Source organism: Diadema antillarum, unplaced genomic scaffold (genome assembly GCF_040938485.1).
Source record: "Diadema antillarum isolate AM-2024a unplaced genomic scaffold, OU_Dant_1.0 scf00000197, whole genome shotgun sequence".
NCBI lineage: Eukaryota > Metazoa > Echinodermata > Echinoidea > Diadematoida > Diadematidae > Diadema > Diadema antillarum.
Genome location: NW_027271086.1, coordinates 1283677 through 1300245, shown reverse-complemented (window position 1 = coordinate 1300245; position 16569 = coordinate 1283677). Strand labels below are relative to the sequence as shown.

The 16569-nt window shown below is 40.3% G+C and overlaps 1 protein-coding gene across 1 annotated transcript in view; it reads right to left on the bottom strand.

Moving 5' to 3' along the window:
* The window catches only part of LOC139723711 (uncharacterized), a 90253-nt gene that overhangs the window by 39498 nt on the left and 34186 nt on the right, over positions 1-16569 (bottom strand). The window contains exon 2 of the mRNA XM_071634932.1: positions 8175-8234. Coding sequence (XP_071491033.1) covers positions 8175-8198 — 24 coding nt within the window. The 5' untranslated portion in view covers positions 8199-8234. The remainder of the gene's footprint in view (positions 1-8174; positions 8235-16569) is intronic.

Here is a 16569-nt window from a genome sequence, read left to right as displayed (position 1 = left end):
TACACGGTGTCATGTGCAGCCGACAGGATGGTGGAGGAATCATAGACACCCTGTACAATGCCCAGCGAGTGCCGTGAGTTGCCATGACAACATCCGACATAAAGATCGAAAAGTGAGCATGATCTCGACCCGATCGCGACCAATGACGATCAAAATTCGAGGCGTGTCGGAACTCGCAGCACAGGGAAACGTACATCGGGACGAGCAACAGACGTCGTCCAGATAGTGCGATGAACCAGAAATGGTAAAAAAAAAAACGGGAGAAAAGAACAAAACAAAAGCGGGACGAAGTCGAGGCGAGGAAGAGCGGGAAAGCGCGCGCCTGGCTATCTGGTGATGTTATTAAGAATCCAGTGACAATATTAGATGTAGCTCCATCTCCCTTTTTCCCAAGAAGTCCTCATTATTGGAGATGGATACGCTCATGCGCGCCTTGAACAGTCCTATCTATGCTCTCCTCCATCTTTCCTTCCCCCCCCCCGTCTCTCTCTCTCTCTCTCTCTCTCTCTCTCTCGCTTACCCTCTAGTGCCATATTGGCAAATATTCTCATATTGCCTTTACTTTCACTGATTCTGCATTATGTTAATTCATCTGTTTATGAAAAAAAAAACAACTAAGGAGACACCACGGACGCATTTCCCTCAGCAAAGCAAAAAGTGTAGGGGAAGGGGTTAAGAGATGACATGGTTTCGGCCGCCCAAAGAAGTGATATATTCTCTCTTAAACAAAGACACATCTGGCGGGCATGTCATAAGACATTAAGCTCTTTCCGTAGACTGGATGATACACCAGACTAATCCCCTGATAAACTCAGACTCCGGATGGGCAATCTTTGGTGTTTGTAGATAATTTTTTGCTTCCTATTTTCTGCTACTGCATTCCTATTTGTTATACTAAAGGGATGGTACAGTATTGGTGGAGATGAGAATTTGGCTTTTAACCTTTTGCGAGATTCCAAGAAAACATTTATGAAATAGTACAAAGCATACCTTTTTAAGAGGAATTCAAAGTTTATTTGGAGAAAATCGGGTTTGGCATGACTGAAACATCCAAAAACAAAGTAAAACAAAGTGATCATAAAAAAGTGTGGGCCCCACACGTATTAGAATCGCTCTGTTTTGGATATCTCAGCCACTTCAAAACCAATTTTCATCAAATAAACGTTAAATTTCTCGTGGAATTACATACTCTTTCATATTTCATAAGAGGTTTCTCATTATCTCACCAAAAAATGTTAGAAACCTGAAATTAGGTCTCAACCCAAAACTATGCGATCCCTTTAATGTATATTGTCTTGTACTTAGATGTTCCTGCATTGCCAAAATTCATAACAGCTCTGGAATCCAGACAAAACTAATGATGAAATTTTAGAGTAATATGGTAATAATATTCGATGTAACAATTTATGGCAAACCTAATTCCAGTTCAAAAACTAAAGTCTGCAGTGATTACAATATAGTAACAGCAGTTAAAATCATCACTGTCGTCACAATACAATAATAGCAAATCAGCAACAGCAATCATGCGTGATTTTTTCCCGCTGCCTGAATACCTATCGTGCAATTACGGTTGCCTTTTACTGCATTTTGTGGGCAAGAACGGACATTGAAGACAATGAAGACAAAAAAAAAGATACCCTTTAGAATCTCCTTAAAGAAGGAAGGAAAAATCCTTAAGAACACCCCTCTCTGTACTGTATTGTGAGCACATGTGTGTGTGTGTGTGTGTGTGTGCTTTTGTTTTGTTTTTGTTTTTTGTGCATAGGAAGGAATCGTTTTTGATCAGGCGAAGATAATGCCTCTTGTTAATACATTGTGACATTTCGGCGCACTTGTCGTTAAGAGCTTTTATATTTACCTTCTATCAAAGACTTGGGAAGGGGGAACAAAGTCTTATCGACAGTGAAGGAATGAGTTCCTTTTCTTTCTTTTTTTCCTCCCTCTCCGTATCCTCAAGGGAGTATGAAAAAATCCCATCTTGTCGAAAGTGAGAATAGTTAGAATCGTAATGGCATGTGCGCTCCACAATGATCTTTTTTTTTCCCGCAAAGTGGGTTGACAAACTGGGAAGGGAAAGTGCAAAACGTTTTCCAACATGCCATTGCGTAAAAAAGGGGGGAGGGGGGAGAGGGAGGTGTCGCGGGAAGGTGGAGGGAGGGAGCGAGAAGGGGCGGGGAAGGGCGGGATGTATTAGAAACATAGCTGACGACCTTTCGTCGAAGGATGTTTGACCTCACAAGGGGTGAAATGGTTATCCCAATAACTTATGTATTCTTGCACAATCATTAAGATGAAGACAGAAAAAGGCGGGAAAAGGTGATAGACAAAAAAGAGACAGAATCAAAAGACAGAGTCAAGAACAACAGAAAACGTAAATATAAGCAAAACATAACCAAGAAACACAAGAAAATGGAGAAGCAACAGAAGACAATCAAGACAAAAACAAATAAAACATACGGAATGGGAAAATGAAACGAAAAAAAAAACAGAAGAAGAAACACATGAAACTATATTAACATTTGAAAAGTTTAACCGCAAGACGCGGGTTAAGCGCATTTTAATAATTTTGAACTACGTTCATCATCAGATAGAGCAAAACGAAACCTTTCCAGTGATGCCTCACTTGTTGCACAACAAGGAATGTTCCTGAGGTTATGGTATAAAATATCCAATATTATCTTTGTCCTTGTTTTTAACAGCTTTACTTACAAAAGCTCAAATTAACAAGAATAAAGTTAACTCTTTTCTGTAATCAAACCCTTCATAAAGACAAAGGTGAAGAAAGGAAAGAAGAGGGAGCGAAGGAGATGAAGAGTTAATGAAAATAAACAAAATTAATGAGAGAAAAGAACGAAGGAGGAGAAAAAGAAGAAGAAGAAGATGATGAAGAAAGCGACATAGGAAAAGAAGATGAGGAAGATAGGAGGGAGGGGAAAGAGGGAGAAAGGCAGATGAAGAGGAAAAAGGGAAAAGAAGCAGAAAACCATCTCGCGGCGTTGGCGATCGCACTTACAGAGTATTATGGACGTAAAGGGATCATCAATCAGTTGGTATCGCTCCGACTTGGCGGGAAACCCATCACAGACGGGCGATAAGGATATCTGTCTCTCGCGCAGTTTCATTAGTGGATTTAAGTTTTCAAGAGTCTATATCTCTGTGATGATTACTGAAAGTTACCAGAAAAAAAAAATGATGAAGATATTCAAACGTTGAAAATTTAACATGAGACGGAGCGGGGAGCCGAGCGATACAGTCAGGCGTGCCGACATATATATAGTTATTTAGACATGCTGTAGGTACGATATCTATTTTACTTCAAAATAACACACAATATATCACGGTGGAATTCACTGACAAGGTTTTGGAAGGTTTTTAAGTAAGAGCTGCAGCCTGGCGTAAGGTTAAAAGTATGAAGATATAGAGATCTACATGAAATGAACAGGACACACGAACTCCAAACGTACTACACTTCTCGTTCCAGCCACGCCCATCCCCGTCTACCAATCTACCGATCGTTATCTACCGATCATAGCTTTTTGTAAAGGACTAGCCAGATTCTCGGTGCACTCGCCTCAAGCATAAAAGAATGAACACGACCGTCGTGGCTAAAACTAAGCAACAAACACTCACACACACACACACATACACACACATACAAACACACACACACACACACACATACACACACACACACACGCACACACACACACACACACACACACACACACACACACACACAACAGAAGCTTCTCACGAAAATGTCCAGACGTCCTCTTTGCATTTCTTTTCTTCTACCCTTCCTTGGTCTCCGTGGTGGCATTATAGTCTCAAGAAAATCGAACAAAAGACTGGTCAGCCGCCGAGTTTCATATCTGGTCAAGATCTCCATCTTGGGTCTAAGTGTTCTTTCCTCTTAATCAATAAAACACCATCACCAACTGCAGAGATAAGCCAACGAGGCCCTTTCTGCTGGATTATGTATGTCTGCTTTTCTCATTTCTACCCCATCAGTTTTGTTTTATTGCGTCTTCCATGATTTTCGGCTATATTGAATTTTCATCAGGTCCTCGCTGCCGCATGGGCTGATCCACTGCAGCAGGTGACGGGAGAAGGCCGCCGTAGCCTCGGGGCTCCTCTCCAACACCTTCGTGCAAAGAGCTTCTAATACTCTAGTTAACTCGCTGTCTCGCACGGGCCGCTCGCCGCTTTCCGATTTTTTTCCTGTGTTGTCCTCCCGAGTCCTTTTTTACTTTAATGCATCCATCTATTTCCATGGCGACGGAATTGTGGTAATGACGTCACGGGACGCCTTGTTCACTTCCGAGAAAAAGCAGAGATGCGGGGCGAGTTGTAGTCGCACGGCCGCAGACCGTGGGGCCTGTGGGAAACGCGAAGCCCTCCCAAGCATAAACGAAGCTTTCCGGCGAACCACGGCGATGGGTAGAAATCCCCCTTCCCAGCGGAGTCAGTAGCGAGTTTAGCTAGGGTTCACAGCGAGTGTGAGAACACTACAGCGCTCCAATTCTTCATTCTGGTTTTACCCTAATCGATAAAGCTTTATAAGAAGCTAAGAAGATTAAGCTAAGATGAGAAGATAAAGCTTTACAAGAAAACATTAAGTGTGGTTTGACTGTTGTGCATGAACAGTAATGTCTGTTTGAAGTATTTTTCCCTGAATGATTACACACCAATTGACCTTAACATAGTACACATTGGCATTTATCAAAAATCAGAATTTCCAAGGCCTCCCCCTTCGTCAGGAATCTAAGTTATCTTCACAGTGATATTAACAATGGCGTAATATCCTATTGTAGCGTGCCACGCTAAGAGGATATTAATACCATCTTTTATATCACTGTACATCCCGCAACCCTCCCCCTTCCTCCCCTCCCTTATCGAGCATTTGGCATCAGAAATTAATCCATTTTTTTTCATAGCTGCATATCAGACACTCGGTAGAATGTATTATAACCATGCATGCAGCTTAGATTGTTCGAACTATAGAAACCTAGTTGAACTACGCCCTCAGGGTTCCTGTATGGGGGGGGGGGGTAGGAAGATGGCGCACCAATCGCGGATTGACTAAGGAAACAGCAAACGCAGTTTCATCGAATGTCTATGGTACAGTATACAGCCACGATGAATCAAAGATAACTATTACACATTCTCACTGCCTTTTAGGCATACTAGTATGTCCTCCTTGTGCTGAACGCGGTAGTCTTATCTTGTGTGCCCCATGCCAATAGGCCTGTATCGTTAAATAATCGGGCCATTAATGGGTATACGTACACAAATTGGATCACTATATCTCTATCAATGTCGCTGGCGAAGAAAGCTGTATTCCAGAAAATTCCTCTCTTTCTTTTCACGTGGAAATAATCTTGATGTCTTCGCGCCATTTCTATTGATTTCCCTTATGTACAAAATCATTCTTATTTTCTAATTTCCAAGTGAACCACTACAGTCACTCTTTTATTACTCAGGTACTATAATGTCTTCATATCAAGAATGAACAATTCAGCTAAGCAATATATACTGCACTTTGCTATTTTATATCAACATTCATACCCAGTAAAAGATTTTTCGTACCAGAATATGACAATAAAAAGAAACGTGACCTGTGTGTAAAGTTGGTCATGAAATTGTCGCTTAAAGCATTCTTTGCCATATGCAGATAAAAACACAAACCCAGCTTTAGTGCTTCAAACTAGTTCTTAAATGACAGTTAGGGATTAAACGACCAGAGTAAAAATTTTAACAATATAATATAATCAGCATAATCGATGTCAAGTATTGTTGAATATACAACATATACAAAATGTGAACAATAGTTATCATAAAAATACTGTCTAGAATAAATCATCTACAGCAATGCATGGTTTATTGAGAAAAAATAGTGATATCTCTTTATATGTTAGGCTTTATTACGAAATTTTCGCATGGTAGGATGTTTTGTGATATAACTGACCTACACATATAATGCATCAAGATACCTTCAACATTTTTAGATGACTGCTTGCAATGGTAAACAGTACTTTAAAAAAAAATCAAAATTTTAAAGGAGTTTAATGTGAAACTAAAACATAACAGAAACTCGAGTTCACGCGCAAGCGAATCAGAACTCTAAGTTCGATGCACTAGCTACTTTTGGGTGTTCCTTGAGAGCCTGACTTCGCATCACTGAGTTAACATTTTCGTTTTTCTCGGATGCAGTATATTCTTGATTGGTTCACCATATTAAGTCGAATCATCCAGGGTTATCACCATGGCAGTCATCTAGGGCTTGAATATCATATTGTTACCATGGCAACGTATACAGTGGGAATGTATGCACTATCTCTGAGAAAGAAATCTAGTAAAGAGATGAATAGAGAGCTGATAGATACCTTGAGTATAGTAAATTAGATTATTTGCTTCAAAGTGTCATGCGAATATCTAGACGATTGCATTTCAGATGTATCTAATTTGTTTTGAGAGGAAATAGCTAACATCCATCTTGCTTCCACTGCAGAAGCGATTGTGCGTGATTTGATCAAATTAAAATCCGTTAGACTGAGATATTCAGGGCCAGTTGTGCACACAGGTTTGCAATTATTGCAAGGTGCTACGGCAAATATATAGCAGCTTTAGCAGCAGCCAGACAACAGTTGAATGAGCTACGAGCATTGCTGTTGCCATGGCAACTGGCATTGCTGGAAAAAAATGGTTGCCAACATCATCCTAGTGAAACATACATCAACGTTTGACTTTTTTTTACTGCCCTGCATTAAACAGTCACATGGATTGATTATCAATCACGAGGCAAGATGATTAAAACCTCGAACGTACAATGCAACGCTCCGAGCAACCGGTTTAGACGGCAGACTACACGGGCTGAGATTGTTCAGTCTATAATACATGCGTTTCCCGCCTTTTAACAGTTTTCCGCGTGGCCCCGTTTCCACACACAATCGCTCGTTTGTTCGTGTAAAGCTTGACGGTGATCGACCCATACAAACGACTTCATAACGGGGAATATTCGATCACGAACCGTGGATCGCAATCACGCGTCGTTCCGATGAAACTCAAATTCTCTCCTTCCCTCCCTCTGCATTATTAACTCCGGGTCTCTCTATCTCTCCTCTTTCTCTCTCTCTCTCTATCTCTCCCCCCCCCCCCCTCTCTCTCATGGTCATAGCTATATGTACATCATGCCTCTCGTTTAAATGATGTGAACAATGCTGTGACGCGTGTATTATGTCCGATGAGGAGAGATCAGAATAAGATATTATGGAGATCAAAAAGCAGAACACAATAGGAAAGGTAGGGGAGATCAGAAAAGAGGAAGAATGAATTGATATGAAATAAACAAAGAATTTGAAGTGGATTTCACTTCATAGAATCTTCTTGAATATATATATATATATATATATATATATATATATATATATATGTATATATATATATACATGTATATATATATATATATATATATATTGAAAAAGATTCTATGAATATATATATACATACACATGTAAATATATATATACACACACACACGTATATATATACATTATAAATATATATATATATATATATATATATATATAGAGAGAGAGAGAGAGAGAGAGAGGGAGAGAGAGAGAGAGAGAGATAGATAGATATAAGAAATCCTACCGCGTCACTGATTATTGTTTTCTGAATCATATCCCTGAAGAGAAACCGCGCTGCATCTCAACTTTTGTTTTCCTTTCAATGATCAACATTTTGCAATTTTACGCTGGTCTTCTTTTTTTCGTGCGATTTATACTTTCTTCAAACTAAAATGGCACCTAGCATCTTGCAGGATTTGTTGTTGTTCACGCAGCCACCTCACTAAGAGACTACAAAAAAAGTGCGTGTCTCCCGGCAACCACACGCCAGACAGCTGTGACTCTTCCAAAGCACTCGGAAATGAAGATGATGGAAAGTGTCTTGGCTGATGACACCATCGATGCTGCATGCTTACAGACTTGAACCAGACGCCTAAAAGTCAAGGGCCCATGGTCTAAACCAACCGACCATCAATAGTTCATCAGCTGACATGCTGTCCTTCACCAGATACAATTCGTTGCAACTTTGCCAACTTTTGAAGTTTAATCTTGTTTAATGTCGTATTATTCTAGTAATACAGTAATGCATTTATTTACACTTACCGTCATTCCGTCCCTCGTCGCCATGATGTGTCAGAAGAATTGAAATTTCATCCGATAGATCTAGAAAAGAACGAAAGACCAAAAACAACACTTAAGTTTGGATCTCCAGTGTTTTTTCAAATAATGTAGTCGATACTGTCTGACGTAGAATTTCACCTGTGACATCGCAAGCGGGATAAACTTTAAATAATGTTTCCAAGCAACGACTTTATACTTCAGATGAAATTTCACTGGATAAGAAAACCATAAGCGTTTGATAGTCGTGTTTTTTTTTGTATGATGGCAATGTTAATCTGAAATTGCACTTTCATTGTCAAATCTGCACAACAAAAAACACACATAATACCCGGACAGTCCTCATAAACACCTTTACAATCAGTTAAATGGATGTACCAGCCTCAGCAAAGCTAGCATCTTTGTGGAAAAGATAAAACAAAGAAACGAATTTATGACCGGAATTACTTATTGATGATTGCCGTAGAAGACAGTCTTAATAACTTTATAAGCAATGAATCTGATATAAACACCTGGTTATAAAAACAGCACATAAACGCGCGCCCGTGCACACACACGCACACACACACACACACACACACACACACACACACACACACGCACACACACACAAACATTACCAATTACAAATACTGTACATATATGGAGAGAATAAGGGAGATAAAAAAATATAGTTATTGCAGCGTTTAAATAGTTATCTTCTCGGCTCAGTTTTGCATTATTTGAAAACATTTTCATATCTTCTCTGGATCGTCTTGTAAAGCAGTAATAACGATAATGAAGAAGCAAAATATACAATACTCGCCAGAAAGAAAAAAAAAACCTCAAGGTTCACAAGAACACCATCGCCTCCATGGGTAATTAAAAGGATCAACCCCCACCCCTTCGGTGTTTCACATAGTTACTTTACGGACGCTATGTAATTGCCAAGCTACGCGTCTTGAACCGACGTTAATGTCTGCACATTGTGTGATTCTGATTTAAAAGAGAAGTAATGCATCCCACATATTACCCCTTGGGGTTTTCAAAAAGCGGCACATGAGGTAGAATAATCACAAGCAGTCTGGCTTCACTACTTCAGAAGTTTATCTGTTTAAAGTGGATGTTGTAACGAGAGTATCAGTTTGTTTTGTTTAGTTTATCTATTTTTCTAAGGAAGTCTTTCCTGGGGAAACAACAAAAAGTCTGTGTTCCAGTACATCAGTATGATAATCACATGTTTGTGTTTGCTTGTATGTTTGTATGTTTGTTTGTTTGTTGTTGTTGTACGCCCGCGTAGTGAAAGTATGCATAGATACAGCCCAAATATTGAAAAAAAAAATTGCAAAGCTGACGAGGTAATTGCGTTTTTTTTTCTCTCTCTCTTTTTTATTGTAAGTGGCGGCGACCCTCATTATCAATGCCCCCCACGGCGGTGACATAATGACCGAATTCGCTGCCCGTCGGCTGGTGCTGTCTTTAAACAAATATTTGAGCGCGTAATGAGAAATGGCAATGGCGCTGCGAGCCCGGTGCTTGTTTCCGTTTTCCCTGTCCAGTGGTCTATTTCACCAGGGGGAGAGGGAGTGGGGAAAAGGGGGGGGGGGTGTTGGTGGGAGGAAGACTCGTTGAGAGAGACTGACAAAGCGCGGGATGGTCGAAGCCGAAGAAATTCGAAAGTGCGACAATCCTGTAAGTCGCGGCGGCTTGCTCGCGCGGGCTCCGCCATTGTATCGGAGATGCGGAGTGCAGGTGATTCTAATCGATCCGGGTGTAAATGTTACAATTGTTCGGCGATGTGGCAGCACTGACGGGAATTGAGCAAACACACGGTCAAGTGGTCGGGCCAATAATGGGAACGTTAAGGCAGAGAGAGAGAAAGAGACGGGGGGGGGGGGGAGATTGGGCAGGCTGAGATGAGGAAAGAGAGAGAGAGATAGATAGAGAGGGAGAGAGATAGATAGAGAGTGATTTAGAGAGGGAGAGAGAGATAAGGAAAGAGAGAGAAAGAGAGAAAAGGGAAAGTGCTTATGCAAGAATGACAGCGATTATAATCATCATCAACAAAGAATAGGGTTACGGTGTGACTGTGTGTCTAAATCTGCATAGGTAGTGTAGTTTCGATTCGTTTGGTTTGTTGCTCCTTCTTAAGCGAGTACAGCCGTGTCTACACTTGCATAATACTTAACTAGGACACACACACACACACACACACACACACACACACACACACACACACACACACAAAACAAACGAACACTCACGCTTGATGATTTTAGTACTCATTATCCAATGCACATTACTTTGTGTGTACATATTCGTATCAAAACGCATACGTCAACAAATGTTTACAACAAACAACCATTGTTGCATCTTCGTTGATTTATAGATATATACATAATGTTTACAAGGCTCGAATTTATCGGTGCCCCTCGGGGCCACCGGAAATGTATATCAGACCACGATTATTTACGAAAAAAAAAAGATTTATTTTTATGCGTTTTCTCATCCAGAAAAAAGGAGCTGAACTCGCTGCTAAGCGCTCGATAACTGCACGCACATCAACCAAATGGAGCGACCAGGGTTACCAGATCGCCTCTATAGCATTCACGGCCAAACTCGGCCTGTTTTGCTGCCAAATGCGGCCAAACTATTTTCATCTCACGACGAATTTTCACTGCCAAAACATCTAAGAATAGAAGTTGGTATATCTCTTTTAATGTAATTAATATGCGGTATCATGGAAAATCATGTTTACTCCTCAATTCAATGTTGAATTTTAGACTTAGCCTTAAAATGTTAGAGAAGTTAGCCAGACTGCGTGCTATTTGAAGCCCTTTATCAGACCTGGTATTGTCGGGCGACCTAAAAAAAAAAATATGAAACTTGATGGTTATGGTGGATCGAACGGGTTAGTGTTGAACCTTTATAAGTATGAATATATATCAATTATGTCAATGATAATGTGGCTTTATCAATTAAGAGTTGCTCCTATACGGTTACAACACTGCTCTCTCCAAGAGAGCCTAGCAGTATTATTGATAGCCCATCAATGTCAAGTACTCATCTATACACTCTGTGCCAAGTGGAATATAGTCTTGTCTACGGACGAACGCTATGGAAAACACATGATATAGGCAAGAAAATCGTTAGAAACACACACAAAAAGATAGAAATATAGATGGATAGATAAATAGACAGATAGATAGATAGATAGATAGAAAGATAGATAGATATGTAGAGAGAGAGATAGATAAATGCGATGGATGGATGGATGGATGGATAGCTGGATAGAATTATAGATTGATAGATATAAGCATAAATTATACCATATTTATGAAAGACATCATGTACAGATATAGAGATAGCTAGACAATGGTGTGGGGCGTTATGGCAATATTTTTCGTATGCATATATCATGAGCAGCTTGAAGACATGTTTAAAACATGGGTGGCGTTGGACAAAACAGTTAAAAAAGAAAGGAGAATGGATAGAAAGAGAGAGGGAGAGAAGGAGAGAATCACAGGAAAGATGTATATGAGAGAGAGAGAGAGAGAGAGAGAGAGAGAGAGAGAGGGAGGGAGAGAGGGAGTCACAACCCACGCACGTAAAAATCGCAAAGAGTGGGATACACCATTAAACCCGGCGAAGCGGTCCGCCCTAAGATATCCACAATAATGCAACTGGTTCCAATGGAAGATCACTGTAAAACAGCACTATGACAGTGTAACTGCACTTGGGCTTACCATCCGTCTTGTCTTTTGGTTGAAAGTGACGGTATTCTTGTAAATAAAACTGAAACGTGACTTGCTGTAATGAAACACTTTGCTTCTCACATCCGGTCCCGCTTCAAGGGGGGGGGGGGGGAGGAAGGGGGGTTAGATACCAGAAGAAATGCTCGTGATGCCACCACAGTTTGAGGTCCAATCTAACCTTCATCCTAATCACCCTGCCTCTTCCAAGTTGCCCGCGGCGAGGATTTAAGTCATTAGCATTGTGGCCAGCTTCGGTCAACATTTTTTTTCTTTTCCGTCTTGCCCAAAATAGCTGGCCCTGGTACATCACGTATCCAACCAGATCACAGCAGCCTTACCCTTCCTTGTCAAACTGCTCCTTAAAGTGGAGCAACTTCTAAACAGGAAGCGCAATCCATAATCAATCATCAGTATCATCATTGCTCTTTCTCCCCCCCCCCCCCCCCCCCCCCCACACACACGGGACATACAGTTTATCTCCAACCAGAGGGGCATGCTAGTGTTTCGCCTCCTTAAAGCGGGGACAACATAACAACTCACAGCATTGCTCAGCAAAACTCGCTGAGCTTCGAACCCGAGTCATCTGATCTTGAGGCAGATACGCTACCAACTGAACCACCTCGCCGCGCTTCACTCGAATGACTCACTGTGGTGGCATATTGTCAGATCTAGCATATTCATTTTCATGATTAATTTGACACTGAGGTACTGCATAATGAAATAAAAAGGAAACAATCTCTACAAGAGACAAGTGAGAGACAAAGATTAATATCCAGTGGATTTTAACTACACAATATGTCTGCATAATACGAAATCTACATAGAGGTCTTATGGTTTAAACAAGATGTGTATGAAGGAAGTGTGAAGTGGCTGCAGTGAAGAAATAACAATATGAATACGTTCCGAAATCCAGACGGGACGAAAAATTAGTACTATGATGGACATGTCTAGAAGCTAAAGTACCAAGGTACAGAGGGGAAAAGAAGTGAAAGAAAGAAAGTATGAGCTTAGAGAGACCAGCGATGGAAGCAAAACGCTGAGACCAGAAGCAAAGCAAGCTCACACTCGGGGATTATTACGAGAGGACAATGCAGGTAGCAGGCCAATGCATTCTAGTCAGGCAACTTTAATATAATCATTGAGTAGCGTTAATTTGAATTTTTGTTTGGACGCGAACAAATGTGAACATTTAATCATATTGAAACGGATCGTCGCAACCAAAATCTCTGTGATCACGCAGCAAGGTCGACTCTTCAGGATCCAGACGTATCCTGCTCCGGAACAAGAATTTATTCTCATCGCCATGACAACGGTCTCCGCAAGCTTTCACCAATGGTTATGTCTTGTCCAGTCTACGTCCTTTCAGCCGGTGTTGTGCTGAATTGCTTCGAACTGTTCAATTTTTCTGTCAGTTCACTACTATTGGGATACTTCTTTGGACTATAACAACATATCACCGGAACAGCATCTGATGACGTCATTTCCCAGTGAGTGACTCTTCATAGATGCTACCATAGTCATCTTTACTCACGTTGTCTTCTGGAATGATGCTGAATGCAACCAGATACTGTCACCCAAACCTTGTAAAGTGGAGAAGATTTCATGAGAATGGCCAATGCGAAGCAATTCTGAGAATGCATCCGTTCTGAAGGAGGTCAATTGAAATTCTTTCTGTCCTGTCACGGAATAACATCTTTCAAAAATCATCGTCGAAGTCCTCAACTTACAGGTCGACCATGAAAGCAGCAGCAGCAACAACATGAAAAATATTGTGTAGTATACTTATCTTATTTTAGACTATGGAACTCTGTTCGAAGTGACCTCTACTACTTTTCCCACGCTTCCCCTTTTCAGGGTATTGGATGAAAAACAAAAAACATGGAAGCGCAAAATGATTTCGTGTCAAGAACGTATCATTGTCACATTCTTCTAAAGTTTTCAAAACCTCAACAGGAAATGTTTAAAAATAGGCAAAGCAACAGCTCTTTTCAGAGAGGCGATGAATGACTCTAATTACATTAGTAACGGTTTATGAACACGCCAAATTGTATTTTAAAGTCATTGTTGAGTATATGGATAGGAACAATATAAGGTTATAAGTGATTACAATCATCGTCTAATTTTCATCGCATTGATGTTGCTTATCACATAATCATTGAAAAATGATAAGAGTATCCATAACCGTAATATTAAGATGCCCATTCCAGAAGAAACAGTAGTTGCAACGTTGGTCATGATGTTAAGTTTATTTGACTTTTACTGGCGCGACTAATAATGATGTTTTTATTTCATTATTGTCATCAAGATGATGGACCCAGTTAACATTTTCATTGCCAGTGTCATCTTTGCCGCTATATTTGCTTTTAATTATTATCATTTTAACTTTTCATCAATATAGACATTGTCATGATTATACCACCGTCGTTGTCTTGTCTACTTCTATCATCTTTTGACGGGTAATGGACTGTATCGGGAGGGGGTTGTATAGCTACCAACGAGTTCGATGACGATGTCTGCTCAATGATACGCACGCCTCATCCGCGTCATATCTATCGCTTAGTGTGCATTATGATATGACATAATTATGGCGACCACAGCATAACGCTCATAAGTATAAGTGCAAGTCCCTCTCATCAATCTTTTTTTTTTTCTGGGCCACACGAGTCATAGGTTTTATAAACCACTCAATTACGTCAGTTGTGCAGTTTTTCTCTTGTTCTTCTATTGTTTGGAGTTTTGCTGTTGTTTTGTTTTTGTTCTGATCTCTTTCCGGAGGGGGGGGGGGGGGGGGGGCAGCGATAAATACCTACTCGCGAGGGACCCTCGTTGGCCGAGCAGCCGACTAAAACGCTTAATTTCCCGCCATTTATTATCTGAGGCAAAGAAAGGGATTACGCGTTGTTCGGCTATACTTCTTATCGATGTCACATTAACAGCGATGATAAATCTTCTTCCTTTCTGTCCAGGAGGATATGGAGAAGTTTTCCTAGGAAAGCTGCGAGGGAATTTGTTTTGTCTTGTCTTGTTTTGTTTTGTTTGTTTGATGGAGTCATTAAACGGAGTGGATTTATGCATTTGCGTATTCTTCTTTGGAATCGTTCCATTTTTTCCATTTTTTATATTTTAACGGGGGAGGGGGCAAACCATTTCATCTCGGGTTTTTCCCCTTCGGCACTCATGAATTACCAAAAGCTTTGGTTCGCCAGCCACGAGAAATATCTGGTCTTAACGACTAAAACAACTGCCTTAAAGAAGTTGCTATGAGCAAAACCAATTTAAATGTGATAAGAAAATCAGCAAGGATTGCATTGCATAGCAAGGGAAGAAGAAGAAGGATTTCCTCGCGATGAGTAGATCTGATTGCTGAATGGTGCCGTCTGAAAATGTCCCAGCTAAAATATGAATAGATACGCAACTTATTTTCAAAAGCTTTTTAATACGTCAAAACCATGAAAAACTGATTTTTTTTTCTGTTTGAATTCCGCCTTTTTTTCAAGAATTCAATTTTCCAATAACATTTATTTGGAAAGAAAGATATTATTCAGAGGGGTGAAGGTTCAGGTGTGATTTTCTTCAATTTGTCTCCCTTTACAGATTAAACTTATTAAGATCGCAACTGCTGATCTTTAAATTAACAAACATCCCGACTTGTTTGTTAATTTACAGATTAGCAGTTGCAATCTGAACAAATTACATGTTTGTTAATTTACAGATCAATAGTTGCGATCTTAACAAATTTAATTTGTAGAGGGAGACAAATTGAAGAAAATCACACCTTAACATTTTTGTCCAAACCTCCTTTTATTTCAAAACAAGAAAACACACAAAATACCACACACACATACGCACACACACACACACACCCACACACAAACACATAAAACGGGAATGAAGTCGGATTTGAAGAAATTTGCACTTTTTAGAAAGACACAGTCAAACATGCAGCAGCACGGGATCAGGCATTTAGATAAATTGTGATTATTTTAAAAGTGGCCGCTGAAGAACAACGAATGCATGAAAGTATCAAATAAAAGCAACCGGGGGTCCGAAGTCCATTGAGTCCATACCGGAGGGAGGACTCGGGAGGTAATGCGGATAAAGCACCCTGGCCAAGGGTACAACCTGTTCGCCCTGAGGACTCAAATCAATCAGGACCTCTGGATTGATGACCTGCGGTCTTGCCATTAACTGAATTTTGTGATCATTTTGTGATCACTTCATATCACCGCGTCTATTATCCCCCTTCCGTCACTAGAGCCACTAATAAACGTGATCTCATGGTTTGTTTATATTTGGGGAGGGTGGTTGGTTTCATCTTTTTTTTTTCTTTCATGGGGAATTTGTCTTTGAAATTGTGGGGAAAATGTTGGTGACAAATAAACACGAGACTAGTGGTACATTTGCCATTTCCTATGATTTGGGTGATGGCTTCAAGGATAAGCTGTCACACTTTGATCAGATCACGACACTTTGGCGAAAGGATGCGTAATTTCGTTGCGTTAACTTAATTTGCTCGACTTATATTTCTCTTGCAAATACTCACATAAAATAAACACAAACTAACAAAGACATCACCACTTATTAAAACACACACAAACACTCCCCCTCTCCCTCGCTGTATCTCCTGCTCGCACACACACACACAC